At 58.5% G+C, this 16269-nt stretch overlaps 2 protein-coding genes across 39 annotated transcripts in view; one reads left to right on the forward strand and one right to left on the reverse strand.

Annotated features, from left to right (window-relative positions):
• LOC123768787 (prominin-1) overlaps positions 1–16269 on the reverse strand; it is a 274739-nt gene that overhangs the window by 169790 nt on the left and 88680 nt on the right. The gene's annotated exons all lie outside the window — the stretch shown is intronic.
• The window catches only part of LOC138358749 (skin secretory protein xP2-like), a 109557-nt gene that overhangs the window by 4807 nt on the left and 88481 nt on the right, over positions 1–16269 (forward strand). The window contains exon 2 of the mRNA XM_069316919.1: positions 1554–2116. Within this exon, the coding sequence (XP_069173020.1) occupies positions 1554–2116 (563 nt within the window). The remainder of the gene's footprint in view (positions 1–1553; positions 2117–16269) is intronic.

The raw sequence follows: 16269 nt of genomic DNA on the forward strand, positions 1-16269 counted from the left end.
TCTGCCTCCTCACATCACAACCCCCCCCTCTGCCTCCTCACATCACAACACCCCCCCTCTGCCTCCTCACATCACAACACCCCCCCTCTGCCTCCTCACATCACAACACCCCCCCCCCTCTGCCTCCTCACATTACAACACCCCCCCCCTCTGCCTCCTCACATCACAACACCCCCCCCCCTCTGCCTCCTCACATCACAACACCCCCCCTCTGCCTCCTCACATCACAACACCCCCCCCTCTGCCTCCTCACATCACAACACCCCCCCCTCTGCCTCCTCACATCACAACACCCCCCCTCTGCCTCCTCACATCACAACACCCCCCCCTCTGCCTCCTCACATCACAACACCCCCCCCCCTCTGCCTCCTCACATCACAACACCCCCCCCTCTGCCTCCTCACATCACAATACCCCCCTCTGCCTCCTCACATCACAACACCCCCCCCCTCTGCCTCCTCACATCACAACACCCCTCCCCCTGCCTCCTCACATCACAACACCCCCCCCCCTTTGCCTCATCATAACACCCCCCTCTGCCTCCTCACATCACAACCCCCCCCCTCTGCCTCCTCACATCACAACCCCCCCCTCTGCCTCCTCACATCACAACACCCCCCCTCTGCCTCCTCACATCACAACACCCCCCCCCCTCTGCCTCCTCACATCACAACACCCCCCCCTCTGCCTCCTCACATCACAACACCCCCCCCTCTGCCTCCTCACATCACAACACCCCCCTCTGCCTCCTCACATCACAACACCCCCCCCTCTGCCACCTCACATCACAACACCCCCCCTTTGCCTCATCATAACACCCCCCCCCCTCTGCCTCCTCACATCACAACACCCCCCTCTGCCTCCTCACATCACAACACCCCGCCCCCTCTGCCTCCTCACATCACAACACCCCCCCCCCCCCTCTGCCTCCTCACATCACAACACCCCCCCCTCTGCCTCCTCACATCACAACACCCCCCCCCCTCTGCCTCCTCACATCACAACACTCCCCCCCTCTGCCTCCTCACATCACAACACCCCCCCTCTGCCTCCTCACATCACAACCCCCCCCTCTGCCTCCTCACATCACAACACCCCCCCCTCTGCCTCCTCACATCACAACACCCCCCCCCCTCTGCCTCCTCACATCACAACACCCCCCCCCTCTGCCTCCTCACATCACAACACCCCCCTCTGCCTCCTCACATCACAACACCCCCCCCCCTCTGCCTCCTCACATCACAACACCCCCCCCCTCTGCCTCCTCACATCACAACACCCCCCCCCTCTGCCTCCTCACATCACAACACCCCCCCCTCTGCCTCCTCACATCACAACACCCCCCCTCTGCCTCCTCACATCACAACACCCCCCTCTGCCTCCTCACATCACAACACCCCCCCTCTGCCTCCTCACATCACAACACCCCCCCCCTCTGCCTCCTCACATCACAACACCCCCCCTCCCTCTGCCTCCTCACATCACAACACCCCCCCCCCCTTTGCCTCACATCATAACACCCTCCCCCCTCTGCCTCCTCACATCACAACAAGGCGGCCAGCCGCCGCCAGCCAACCAAGAAGCCGGCCAGCAGCCGCCAACCAACCAAGAAGCCGGCCAGCAGCCGCCAACCAACCAAGAAGCCGGCCAGCAGCCGCCAACCAACCAAGAAGCCGGCCAGCAGCCGCCAACCAAGAAGCCGGCCAGCAGCCGCCAACCAACCAAGAAGCCGGCCAGCAGCCGCCAACCAAGAAGCCGGCCAGCAGCCGCCAACCAACCAAGAAGCCGGCCAGCCGCCGCCAACCAACCAAGAAGCCGGCCAGCCGCCGCCAACCAACCAAGAAGCCGGCCAGCAGCCGCCAACCAACCAAGAAGCCGGCCAGCAGCCGCCAACCAACCAAGAAGCCGGCCAGCAGCCGCCAACCAACCAAGAAGCCGGCCAGCAGCCGCCAACCAACCAACAAGCCGGCCAGCAGCCGCCAACCAACCAAGAAGCCGGCCAGCAGCCGCCAACCAACAAGCCGGCCAGCAGCCGCCAACCAACCAACAAGCCGGCCAGCAGCCGCCGCCAAGAGGTAGCCATCCGGCCTGCTAATGTGTGTGAGAATATTACAAGGTAAACACTGTGACTGGGGCGGCAAGAGGACCTTGAGTCGCACACATTACTCCGTCCTCACATAAATGGCGCCAAACACAGTCTTTAACTTGTCCTCCGCAACACTCACACTGTCTCATTTTTTCTTTTAAAAAAGTAAGGAAGATGTTGAGAGGTGTGAGAACTTACGAAAATGTGGAATATAGTGTTATGATAGGCGGGCTGTCTGCCTTGCTGACACACGAGTGAAGGGAACAATCAGGGGGAAAGCGCCAAGCCATCACGACTATATAACACTGGGAAGGGTTTAGGATAAGGATTTGGAATGGGACGGAGGGAAGGAATGGTGCCCAACCACTTGGACGGTCGGGGATTGAACGCCGACCTGCATGAAGCGAGACCGTCGCTCTACCGTCCAGCCCAAGTGGTTGGACATGCAGAGTGAGAGTAATTACCTAAGTGGAGCACGCTCGTTGCGTCCCCCCCCCCTCCCCCGTCCCGTCAGGCTCGTTCAATCCCCGACCGTCCAAGTGGTTGGGCACCATTCCTTCCCCCCGTCCCATCCCAAATCCTTATCCTGACACCTTCCTAGTGCTATATAGTCCTGATGGCTTGGCGCTTCCCCCTGATAATTCCCTCTTTTAAGTCATCTTTATTATTGGGACCGACTAAAGAGCCTAAATCTGTATTCTCTTGAGCGCAGGCGGGAGAGATACATAATAACTTACATGTGGAAAATAGTAGAGGGGCTGGTCCCAAACCTGCACACAGAAATAACATCATTTGAGACCAGGAGGCATGGCAGGATGTGCAGAATACCCCCGTTGAAGAGCAGAGGTGCAACAGGTACTCTGAGAGAACTCTATCAACATCAGAAGCCCGAGACTGTTCAACACGCTTCCACTACACATAAGGGGCATAACTGGCCGACCCCTCAGTGTTCAAGAGAACTGGATAAACACCTCCAAAGGATACCTGATCAATCAGGCTGTGACCCGTAAGTCAGGCTGCGAGCAGCAGCGTCCAACAGCTTGGTTGACCAGTCCAGCAACCGGAAGGCCTGGTAGGAGACCGAGCCACGGGGCTGTTGATAGCCAAAAGCTACACAAGGTAAGGTGATCCTCTCTCTACCCCCCCCCCCCCACACACACACACGGGACCAAAGAGCCAGAGCTCAACCCCCGCAAGCACAATTAGGTAAGTACACACACACACACTCCACCTACAAAGAATTCATCACCTACAAATTTCTCAGAGGAATTGACAGGGTAGATAAAGATAAACTGTTTAACACGGGCGGTACGAGAACAAGGGGACACAGGTGGATACCCACATGAACCACAGAGACGTTAGAAAGAACTTTTTCAGTGTCAGAATAGTTAACAGGTGGAATGCATTAGGCAGTGATGTGGTGGAAGGTGACTCCATACACAGTTTCAAATGTAGATATGATAGAGCCCAGTAGGCTCAGGAATCTGTACACCAGTTGATTGACAGTTGAGAGGCGGGACCAAAGAGCCAGAGCTCAACCCCCGCAAACACACCTAGGTGAGAACAACTAGGAGAGTACACACAAATTGGCACTACATACAAGCCTCAAGGAAGGGGGACGCATCAAATCCTAAACGCTGCTGGGACTGGCCCCACCCACCCCACATTGAGTGAAGAAAATTAAGCCACCCAAGATGTGGCGGTGCAAGAGGTGGCACGGGCGTGAATAGCCCGTACAGCGCACGCCAGGCCAGACGACACTAACATATCCAGTTGGTGGGTGACAAGAGGTACACATCACACCTCAAGTGTTGAGCAAACACCACCAACACGGCTGAGATAAGACACGAGTACCGACCCAACACAAACAATGGGCACACCAATACACGCTGGGTACACACGAACACCCAGTAATCACAGGTTCTAACCCAGGGGCAAATTACCCCCGTGTGAAGAATTTTAGGGTTTCGGGGAGATGGGAGGAGAGGTTGGAATGGAATTATTGGAATATTGATCTGTCTACAAACTACGATTCTACGGGTTGGAATACAACTTTTGAGTCAATCTTGGAAAAGGAAGAATGACATTGACATGATAAAAGGGTTACATTGTTCTAAACTCATTGAGAACCACTGCAATAGAGTTCTTTTACTCCACAAGCCCGGCCCGGGGCCAGGCTTGATGTGTACCTGGTTGATACCTGCTTGATGGGGTTCTGGGAGTACTTCTACTCCCCAAGCCCGGCCCGAGGCCAGGCTTGAGTTGTGAGAGTTTGGTCCACCAGGCTGTTGCTTGGAGCGACCCGCAGGCCCACATACCCACCACAGCCCGGTTGGTCCGGCACTCCTTGCAGGAAACAATCTAGCTTCCTCTTGAAGATGTGCACGGTTGTTCCGGCAATATTTCTTATGCTCGCTGGGAGGACGTTGAACAACCGTGGACCTCTGATGTTTATACAGTGTTCTCTGATTGTGCCTATGGCACCTCTGCTCCTTACTGGTTCTATTCTGCATTTTCTTCCATATCGTTCACTCCAATACGTTGTTATTTTACTGTGTAGATTGAATAATATGTGATAGGCTTGGACGTCCTACAGGCGGGTGACCTGTTGGAGCAAGCGGGCGAGGGGCGGCCCGCAACCTCCACAACAATCAGGTTATCCTGGAGAGCCCTCGTGTCTGAAGCTGGGCTCACATATAATGCAATAATAAAGGCTGGAGGGCATATTGGGCTCCGTTATATATCTGCAGGTTATCTGGAGATGATTTCGGGGCTTTTTTTTTAGTGTCCCCGCGGCCCGGTCCTCGACCAGGCCTCCACCCCCAGGAAGCAGCCCGTGACAGCTGACTAACACCCAGGTACCTATTTTACTGCTAGGTAACAGGGGCATAGGGTGAAAGAAACTTTGCCCATTGTTTCTCGCCGGCGCCTGGGATCGAACCCAGGACCACAGGATCACAAGTCCAGCGTGCTGTCCGCTCGGCCGACCGGCTCTATCTACATTTGAAGCTGTGTAAGGAGTCTGCCTCCCCCACTTCACAGCGCAATCCAATTCTTCACTATTCTGATACAGAAAACAAATCTAATGTGCTCATATGGGAACTTTTTTTTGTCTGTTCCCCCCCCCCCCCTTTGATCGTGTAGAACCCATGCTAAATAGCCAGTCCTTGTCTGTCCCCTCTATTCTTCCGAGTATTTTGTATGTAGTCATGTTTCCTCCTGTTTCCCCTCTCTCTCAATGACATGAGGTTTCAATCTATTGGTCTCTCCTTGTAACTCATACGACTAAGCTTTGGGACTAGTCTATTGGCATGCCTCTTAACACTAGGTTTTTTTAAGTTTTTCTTTTTAAACAGTCCAGCAACGAAGAGGCCTGGTCGAGGACTGGGCCGCGGGGTCGCTAAGTCCCGAAATCACCTCAAGGTAACCTCAAGGTGGCGTCGCGTACTCCAAAATTGGAACGACAGCTCAGATTCGTCAAGTCCGTTCTTGTATCAGTCAACTTTCCGTATACAGCTGATATTTGTCTGATGTGAGGCCCTAGTGACAGGTTGGTGGGGGGGGGGGTTTAAACATCCCCCCCCCCCGCAGTGAGTGTCGGGTCCCAGAGGGCGGGCGGGCGGGCGCCCTCGGGTAATTACAGGATGACAGCTACGTTTTGAAACTTCCGATGGTTTTGGCATCCTCCTTCCTTTCACCTCAATTTCATCCGTCTGCCATTTTTACAAATTGTTAGTTGTTTTTTTTATCTCAGTGTCGTCGATAATGCCCTTATATTTTGCTGATTATTGTAACTTGTGTGTGTGTGGTTATCGTAACTGGCGCGTGTTGTCTACTGGTTCAAGGTATACCCAATACCGTCACACTCTCACCATGTACGTTGAATAATTTTACTTTTTTTTTTATATACACAACCATCGACACCTACAACCCCCTTACACCCTCGGTCACTGTGTAGTGATGATTGGTAGAGGGAGGGGCGGGGAGGAGCACATCTACCACCCACTGTCTAGACACAACCACCACTTCTCCACTGACCAAAACTCCTTGGCCTACCACAGGCACCACACTCGACGGTAGCCTGCCCAGAGTGGCAGGCGCCTCGCTGCTGTGGTACTCACCCCTACCTAGGGACACCCGAGACCTGCTACCAGTACAGGACTGCCTCAAGGTGGTACTGGCATACAAGTCCGCTGCCCCTGGCCACGCTACTGTCCCCAGCACACAGACACGCCTCCCCTGGTACCTTCCCTAGTACCATGGTGATGGGAAGTGCCCCACAAAACCATCTTCGATCCTATCAACTCACCTGAAAAGAAGGAAGTTTATGTTAGCATACTGTTTAATTTGGTTAACATTATATAGTCCGACACTACCATAGTCGACACAAGTATTGTTTTAATTGAGACGAAGAGCAAAGTCCCGGAAGGAGATGGAAGTAGTGGTTTAATTACCAGGGGAAATGGCAACACTGCCGTCACACAGTGAGGGAACCTCCAGTTCTCCCCCTCTTCCCCCCCCCCCCCCCGTCCAGTTCCCCCCTCTTCACCCCCTCGTCCAGTTCCTCTCCCCTTCCCCTACACAACTTTTCCTTAAACCCTGTACCACTACATGGATATGCATATAGGTATATATATGTATGTATAACTCGATAAATAATAATAATAGAATAAAGAGCCTTAAACAGAACAACATGTGTGGAAGCATCGGAGTGTGTATATATGAATGCTACACAGTATTCATCTATGGACATCCATATATGGTGAAACACATGTGAAGAACCTCTCACACACTCACAGCTCCCTGACAAGAGGGAGCCAGCTTAGCTTAGCTGCCAACACCCACACATGGTGTCAGCAAGGCGGACAGCCCGCCTGCTTTCATACCTCTCACTGTACTTCCCACTTCTATACTTCCCTTCACCTATGCCTCTCCTTCCTCTTTACTCAAAAACAAAAAAAAAGTCTTTATAAACACTAAGATCGGAGACTGGGCGTTGTGGCCTCGCCCACCAGGCCAACCTCCAGCTTACAAACTAAGCATTTAATAAATATAATACATTTTCAGTATTATATTTTCCTCCATATTAGAGGCCGAGTATTGTCAAAGAAATACACGATACAGAAAGTCAAGGTACAGTTCTACCACTTCGATACGATAGTTTTTTGTCTGTTTTACACAAAAGATGGAAAACCTGTACTGCCATACTGCCTTAACACCACTGTCTACAGGCAACCGAAGCGGCTACTTCAGTGAAGAGTCAACACGCTACTTGAGTCACAGCCACACTTAACAGAAGCTTACTGCTAGCGACAATTTACTACACAAAGGTAAGAGAAATCACTAATGAGTGACCTCAACCTTGGCTTCAAGAGGCTGATGGGAAGGTGACCTTGTGGTCAGTCAGTGTCTTGCTATACTCTGGTCTTTCCCATAATTACAATCCCCGCGGTTACCTTCTCATTGCTAGATGCAATTGGTCGTACTTGGACTGACGATACATCATTGGTGCTACTGGTCATGGCTCATACCTTGCCTGCCACTAAACCCCGCTCCTCCACCAGGGGCCCTCCACCTGGGGCCTCCATCAGGGTGCCCCTCCACCTGGGGCCTCCATCAGGGTGCCCCTCCACCAGGGGGCCCCTCCACCAGGGGGTCCCTCCACCAGGGGGTCCCTCCACCAGGGGGTCCCTCCACCAGGGGGTCCCTCCACCAGGAGTCCCTCCACCAGGGGTCCCTCCACCAGGGGTCCCTCCACCAGGGGGGCCCTCCACCAGGGGGGGCCTTCCACCAGGGGGGGCCTTCCACCAGGGGGGGGCCCTCCACCAGGGGGGGCCCTCCACCAGGGGGGGGCCCTCCACCAGGGGGGGCCCTCCACCAGGGGGGGGCCCTCCACCAGGGGGGGCCCTCCACCAGGGGGGGGCCCTCCACCAGGGGGGGCCCTCCACCAGGGGGGGCCCTCCACCAGGGGGGCCCCTCCACCAGGGGGGAGCCCTCCACCAGGGGGGCCCCCCCACCAGGGGTCCCTCCACCACTATATTGTGTTGCTCTCTACGTAAACTGAACCAGTTGATATATTATTCAAATGTTGTCGAAACTTTTATCAGGGTTCCACTATAATGTACGATTTGTACAGCAATTCGTATAGGCCTACAAAACACAAGGAACACGTGGTCAGTCAGTATGGGAAGCCACGGAAGGCGCACAACACGGCAGTGTTACCCTCCCCACCACTTTACTAGGGACGTACACGTGCTCTAGTTAGCTCTGATGGCCACAAGTGCCATCTGTGGACACTAATCTGTGTTGACAAGGAACACAAACTCGCCAGTATCTCAGACTTGTAGACAAAGGCGGTCATTTTGAGACCATCACCTGGTCTCAAAGGCCTGGTCGAGGAAGGGGCCGCGGGGACCTACCTAACCTAGGGGGGCTAACCGCGGGGATCTAACAGGGGGCCGCGGGGACCTTGAGTCCCGAAATCATCGCAAGGTAATGACTTCTTATAGTTTCGTGCCATTCACATGATGTTGCAAGGTTGTGACAAGCCGGCTCAACCTGCCCCAGCAACCCGCGCACATAATGATATAAGCAAAGCTCGTAATGCTTCTCTGAACATCCCTTCGAATCCAATACCAATTACCATCAGGTCCGTGTTCAATATAACACTAAATTCCAAATGTGAATCTCATCACCCGGGCTGACGTGCGTACGTCGGGCTGTGATCTGCATTCACCAATATACAGGTTGATGAGGGCGACAACTGGCAAGCCTCAAGGGCAGCACGGCAGACCAGGCCTCTCACAGGAGGCCACCACAGACAAGGGCAGCACGGCAGTGACTGACTAATGCGGACAAACACTAGACAATTTGAGGATGTCAGCCATAACCTGTCGAGCGGACTGTTCCCAGCGGACGTCCACCAGGGTCTGTTACTGGTGGCGCCCCAGCCAGCCCCCGCAGGCTCCACCCCCAGCCAGCCAGCCCCCGCAGGCTCCACCCCCAGCCAGCCAGCCCCCGCAGGCTCCACCCCCAGCCAGCCAGCCCCCGCAGGCTGCACCCCCAGCCAGCCAGCCCCCGCAGGCTCCACCCCCAGCCAGACAGCCCCCGCAGGCACCACCCCCAGCCAGCCAGCCCCCGCAGGCACCACCCCCAGACAGCCAGCCCCCGCAGGCTCCACCCCCAGCCAGCCAGCCCCCGCAGGCTCCACCCCCAGCCAGCCAGCCCCCGCAGGCTCCACCCCCAGCCAGCCAGCCCCCGCAGGCTCCACCCCCAGCCAGCCAGCCCCCGCAGGCCCCACCCCCAGCCAGCCAGCCCCCGCAGGCTCCACCCCCAGCCAGCCAGCCCCCGCAGGCTCCACCCCCAGCCAGCCAGCCCCCGCAGGCTCCACCCCCAGCCAGCCAGCCCCCGCAGGCTCCACCCCCAGCCAGCCAGCCTCCGCAGGCTCCACCCCCAGCCAGCCAGCCTCCGCAGGCTCCACCCCCCAGCCAGCCTCCGCAGGCTCCACCCCCAGCCAGCCTCCGCAGGCCCCACCCCCAGCCAGCCTCCGCAGGCCCCACCCCCAGCCAGCCTCCGCAGGCCCCACCCCCAGCCAGCCTCCGCAGGCCCCACCCCCAGCCAGCCTCCGCAGGCTCCACCCCCAGCCAGCCTCCGCAGGCTCCACCCCCAGCCAGCCTCCGCAGGCTCCACCCCCAGCCAGCCTCCGCAGGCCCCACCCCCAGCCAGCCCCCACAGGCTCCACCCCCAGCCAGCCAGCCTCCGCAGGCTCCACCCCCAGCCAGCCAGCCTCCGCAGGCTCCACCCCCAGCCAGCCTCCGCAGGCTCCACCCCCAGCCAGCCTCCGCAGGCTCCACTCCCACCCCAAGCCAGCCAGCCTCCGCAGGCTCCACTCCCACCCCAAGCCAGCCAGCCTCCGCAGGCTCCACTCCCACCCCAAGCCAGCCAGTCCCCGCAGGCTCCACTCCCACCCCAAGCCAGCCAGCCCCCGCAGGCTCCACCCCCAGCCAGCCAGCCCCCGCAGGTTCCACCCCCAGCCAGCCAGCCCCCGCAGGCTCCACCCCCAGCCAGCCAGCCCCCGCAGGCTCCACCCCCAGCCAGCCAGCCCCCGCAGGCTCCACCCCCAGCCAGCCAGCCCCCGCAGGCTCCACCCCCAGCCAGCCAGCCCCCGCAGGCTCCACCCCCAGCCAGCCAGCCCCCGCAGGCTCCACCCCCAGCCAGCCAGCCCCCGCAGGCTCCACCCCCAGCCAGCCAGCCCCCGCAGGCTCCACCCCCAGCCAGCCAGCCCCCGCAGGCTCCACCCCCAGCCAGCCAGCCCCCGCAGGCTCCACCCCCAGCCAGCCAGCCCCCGCAGGCTCCACCCCCAGCCAGCCAGCCCCCGCAGGCTCCACCCCCAGCCAGCCAGCCCCCGCAGGCTCCACCCCCAGCCAGCCAGCCCCCGCAGGCTCCACCCCCAGCCAGCCAGCCCCCGCAGGCTCCACCCCCAGCCAGCCAGCCCCCGCAGGCTCCACCCCCAGCCAGCCAGCCCCCGCAGCCTCCACCCCCAGCCAGCCTCCGCAGCCTCCACCCCCAGCCAGCCTCCGCAGGCTCCACCCCCAGCCAGCCTCCGCAGGCCCCACCCCCAGCCAGCCTCCGCAGGCCCCACCCCCAGCCAGCCTCCGCAGGCTCCACCCCCAGCCAGCCTCCGCAGGCTCCACCCCCAGCCAGCCTCCGCAGGCTCCACCCCCAGCCAGCCTCCGCAGGCTCCACCCCCAGCCAGCCTCCGCAGGCTCCACCCCCAGCCAGCCTCCGCAGGCTCCACCCCCAGCCAGCCTCCGCAGGCTCCACCCCCAGCCAGCCTCCGCAGGCTCCACCCCCAGCCAGCCCCCGCAGGCTCCACCCCCAGCCAGCCAGCCTCCGCAGGCTCCACCCCCAGCCAGCCAGCCTCCGCAGGCTCCACCCCCAGCCAGCCTCCGCAGGCTCCACCCTCAGCCAGCCTCCGCAGGCTCCACCCCCAGCCAGCCTCCGCAGGCTCCACTCCCACCCCAAGCCAGCCAGTCCCCGCAGGCTCCACCCCCAGCCAGCCAGCCTCCGCAGGCTCCACCCCCAGCCAGCCTCCGCAGGCTCCACTCCCACCCCAAGCCAGCCAGTCCCCGCAGGCTCCACCCCCAGCCAGCCAGCCCCCGCAGGATCCACTCCCACCCCAAGCCAGCCAGTCCCCGCAGGCTCCACCCCCAGCCAGCCAGCCCCCGCAGGATCCACTCCCACCCCAAGCCAGCCAGTCCCCGCAGGCTCTGCTTGATACCTGGTTGATACCTGCTTGATGGGGTTCTGGGAGTTGTTCTACTCCCCGAGCCCGGCCCGAGGCCAGGCTCGACTTATGAGAGTTTGTTCACCAGGCTGTTGCTTGGAGCGGCCCGCAGGCCCACCACAGCCCGGTTGGTCCTGCCTTTCTTTTAGAAAACAATCTAGTTTTCTCTTGAAGATGGCCACGGTTGTTCCCACAATATTTCTTGTAGTCGCTGGGAGGGTGTTGAACAACCGCGGACCTCTGATGTTTATACAGTGTCCTCTGATTGTGCCTATGGCACCTCTGCTCTTCTCTGGTTCTATTCTGCATTTTCTTCCATATCGTTCACTTCAGTATGTTATTATTTTACTGTGTAGATTTGGGACATGGTCCTCCAGTATTTTCCATGTGTATATTTGATATCTTTCTCGTCTCCTCCTCACTTTGGAGAGCTTTGAGACGATCCCAATAATTTAGGTGTTTTATCTCGTCTATGCGTGCCGTATATGTTCTCTGTATTCCCTCTATTTCAGCACTCTCTCCTGCTCTGAAAGGGGGAAGTGAGAGTTCCTTGACCGAGCAGTACTGAAGACGGGGGCAGTAGAAGTGATAGTACAGCCATTGTGAAGTACAACCATTGTGAAGTACAACCATTGTGAAGTACAACCATCGTGAAGTACAGTGAAGTTCACTGAAGAACAGTGTGCTGAGTACACCCATTGTGAAGTTTGCCTTTGCGAAGTCAATCGTCATTGACGCCATTGCGTTTATAATGCACTTGCGAATCCCTATATATACCACATCTGCATTTCGTTTTTCTTCTAATGCCTCAGTGATTTTGCCGAAGCGGTCAAGTAGCTGTGAGAGGCACGATCTTCCCGCTCGAAATCCACGTTGGCCTGTGTTGTGAAGGTCATTGGTCTCCATGAAACTGGTGAACCTGACTCCTAATCACTCTCTCAAATACGTTTATGTGGAACGTTAATGCTGTTCTTGCTGATACTCCCACATGATAGCTCCCCATCCTCCTTAGGTGTGGGCGGGGTGAAAGTTGTGGGGAAGGATGGGGTGGGGGTGGGGGTGTAAGGTGAGGTGCCAGGACAAGTGTGGAGGCGGAAGGGTGGAGGTGTGATGAATACTTCATTAACATGTACTTATATTTGCATACCTAAGTGTTAAATAGTCATTATTATATACAAGTAAATTGTCCAGCAGCAGTCATGTACTCGGGCTCCACAAGGCTATCTTACTTGTAAGAGGAAGCTGGACCTGGAAACAAAATAGAACTATTTACAAACTGTCATGGAGGGGGCGGTGCGCCCCCGCTGTGTTACCCCACGCACGCTGACGCCCCCGCTGTGTTACCCCACGCACGCTGACGCCCCCGCTGTGTTACCCCACGCACGCTGACGCCCCCGCTGTGTTACCCCACGCACGCTGACGCCCCCGCTGTGTTACCCCACGCACGCTGACGCCCCCGCTGTGTTACCCCACGCACGCTGACGCCCCCGCTGTGTTACCCCACGCACGCTGACGCACCCGCTGTGTTACCCCACGCACGCTGACGCCCCCGCTGTGTTACCCCACGCACGCTGACGCCCCCGCTGTGTTACCCCACGCACGCTGACGCCCCCGCTGTGTTACCCCACGCACGCTGACGCCCCCGCTGTGTTACCCCACGCACGCTGACGCCCCCGCTGTGTTACCCCACGCACGCTGACGCCCCCGCTGTGTTACCCCACGCACGCTGACGCCCCCGCTGTGTTACCCCACGCACGCTGACGCACCCGCTGTGTTACCCCACGCACGCTGACGCACCCGCTGTGTTACCCCACGCACGCTGACGCACCCGCTGTGTTACCCCACGCACGCTGACGCACCCGCTGTGTTACCCCACGCACGCTGACGCACCCGCTGTGTTACCCCACGCACGCTGACGCACCCGCTGTGTTACCCCACGCACGCTGACGCACCCGCTGTGTTACCCCACGCACGCTGACGCACCCGCTGTGTTACCCCACGCACGCTGACGCACCCGCTGTGTTACCCCACGCACGCTGACGCACCCGCTGTGTTACCCCACGCACGCTGACGCACCCGCTGTGTTACCCCACGCACGCTGACGCACCCGCTGTGTTACCCCACGCACGCTGACGCACCCGCTGTGTTACCCCACGCACGCTGACGCACCCGCTGTGTTACCCCACGCACGCTGACGCACCCGCTGTGTTACCCCACGCACGCTGACGCACCCGCTGTGTTACCCCACGCACGCTGACGCACCCGCTGTGTTACCCCACGCACGCTGACGCACCCGCTGTGTTACCCCACGCACGCTGACGCACCCGCTGTGTTACCCCACGCACGCTGACGCACCCGCTGTGTTACCCCACGCACGCTGACGCACCCGCTGTGTTACCCCACGCACGCTGACGCACCCGCTGTGTTACCCCACGCACGCTGACGCACTCGCTGTGTTACCCACGCACGCTGACGCACTCGCTGTGTTACCCCACGCACGCTGACGCACTCGCTGTGTTACCCCACGCACGCTGACGCACTCGCTGTGTTACCCCACGCACGCTGACGCACTCGCTGTGTTACCCACGCACGCTGACGCACTCGCTGTGTTACCCACGCACGCTGACGCACTCGCTGTGTTACCCACGCACGCTGACGCACTCGCTGTGTTACCCACGCACGCTGACGCACTCGCTGTGTTACCCACGCACGCTGACGCACCCGCTGTGTTACCCACGCACGCTGACGCACCCGCTGTGTTACCCACGCACGCTGACGCACTCGCTGTGTTACCCACGCACGCTGATGCACCCGCTGTGTTACCCACGCACGCTGACGCACTCGCTGTGTTACCCACGCACGCTGACGCACTCGCTGTGTTACCCACGCACGCTGACGCCACTAATTGGAGAAGAGACTCGGAGGACCCGTGCTCTGAGAAGCACAAAATTGAGTCAGTGAATTTTCCACGTTTTGATCATACGGTCTCACGGGTGGAGGGGGGGATAAGGATGAGGGGGGGGGGGTAAGGATGAGGGGGGGATAAGGATGAGGGGGGGGATAAGGATGAGGGGGGGGGGTAAGGATGAGGGGGGGGATAAGGATGAGGGGGGGATAAGGATGAGGGGGGGGATAAGGATGAGGGGGGGGTAAGGATGAGGGGGGGGATAAGGATGAGGGGGGGATAAGGATGAGGGGGGGATAAGGATGAGGGGGGGATAAGGATGAGGGGGGGGATAAGGATGAGGGGGGGGTAAGGATGAGGGGGGGGGTAAGGATGAGGGGGGATAAGGATGAGGGGGGATAAGGATGAGGGGGGATAAGGATGAGGGGGGGATAAGGATGAGGGGGGATAAGGATGAGGGGGGATAAGGATGAGGGGGGATAAGGATGAGGGGGGATAAGGATGAGGGAGGGGGATAAGGATGAGGGAGGCGGATAAGGATGATGGAGGGGGATAAGGATGAGGGAGGGGGATAAGGATGAGGGAGGGGGATAAGGATGAGGGAGGGGGATAAGGATGAGGGAGGGGGATAAGGATGAGGGAGGGGGATAAGAATGATGGGGGGGATAAGGATGAGGGGGGGATAAGGATGAGGGGGGATAAGGATGAGGGAGGGGGATAAGGATGAGGGGGGGATAAGGATGAAGGGGGATAAGGATGAGGGGGGATAAGGATATGGGGGGCGGATAAGGATATGGGGGGCGGATAAGGATATGGGGGGCGGATAAGGATATGGGGGGCGGATAAGGATATGGGGGGCGGATAAGGATATGGGGGGCGGATAAGGATGAGGGGGGATAGGGGGGATAAGGATGGGGGGATATGGGGAAAAAGGATGGGAGGATAGGGGGGAATAAGGATGGGGGGATAACGATGGGGGGGATAACGATGGGGGGGATAAGGATGGGGGGGATAAGGATGGGGGGATAAGGATGGGGGGGATAAGGATGGGGGGGATAAGGATGGGGGGGGGGATAAGGATGGGGGGGATAAGGATGGGGGAGTGTGGAGGATCAAGTTGGAGAGGAAACGATGACAAGGGTGGGGACCTGGGGAAAGAGGGGAGAGGGGGAGCAGGGGTAGGAAAAGGGGGAAGAGGGGAGGGCAGATAATGAGGCACTTTACTACCTGGAGCATACCAGGAGTGTTTCCAGAGTTGTTCTACTCGCCGAGCCCGGCCTGAGACCAGGCTCGCCTTGTAATAACTTGGTCCAACAGGCTGTTGCTTGGAGCGGCAACCAACAATCGTGGACCTCTGATGTTTATAGGTCCCAGCGTCCAGGTACAGGTTCAACATCCTCCCAGCGAGCATAGGAAATATTGCTGGAACAACCGTGGACATCTTACCTTGTGGTTACCTTGAGGTGCTTCCGGGGCTTAGCGTCCCCGCGGCCCGGTCGTCGACCAGGCTCCCTCGTTGCTGGACTGGTCAACCAGGCTGTTGGACGCGGCTGCTCGCAGCCTAACGTATAAATCACAGCCTGGTTGATCAGGTATCCTTTGGAGGTGTTTGTCAAGTTCTCTCTTGAACTCTGAGGGGGTCAGCCAGTTTTGCCCCTTATGTGTAGTGGAAGCGTGTTGAACAGTCTCGGGCCTCTGATGTTGATAGTTCTCTCTCAGAGTACCTGTTGCACCTCTGCTCTTCAACGGGGGTATTCTGCACATCCTGCACCTAGGATGGGTTTTTCTCAACGACTAAAATACGTCTGCCTATGCTTAAATGAGGTCATTAATGCAAGTTACTTTGTCTTCCCGTCTGTGTGTTCAGGCCTTGTATGTTGGCGGAGATAAATGAGGTTACCCCGGTAACCTTATTTAAGTTAAGGTAAGGTACCCGGTATGATTAAGAGTCAGTCCCGGAGCTGAAGCTTCTCCCCAGAGAAGCTGCCCAGC

The sequence above is a fragment of the Procambarus clarkii genome, chromosome 86 (assembly GCF_040958095.1).
Source record: "Procambarus clarkii isolate CNS0578487 chromosome 86, FALCON_Pclarkii_2.0, whole genome shotgun sequence".
Lineage (NCBI taxonomy): Eukaryota > Metazoa > Arthropoda > Malacostraca > Decapoda > Cambaridae > Procambarus > Procambarus clarkii.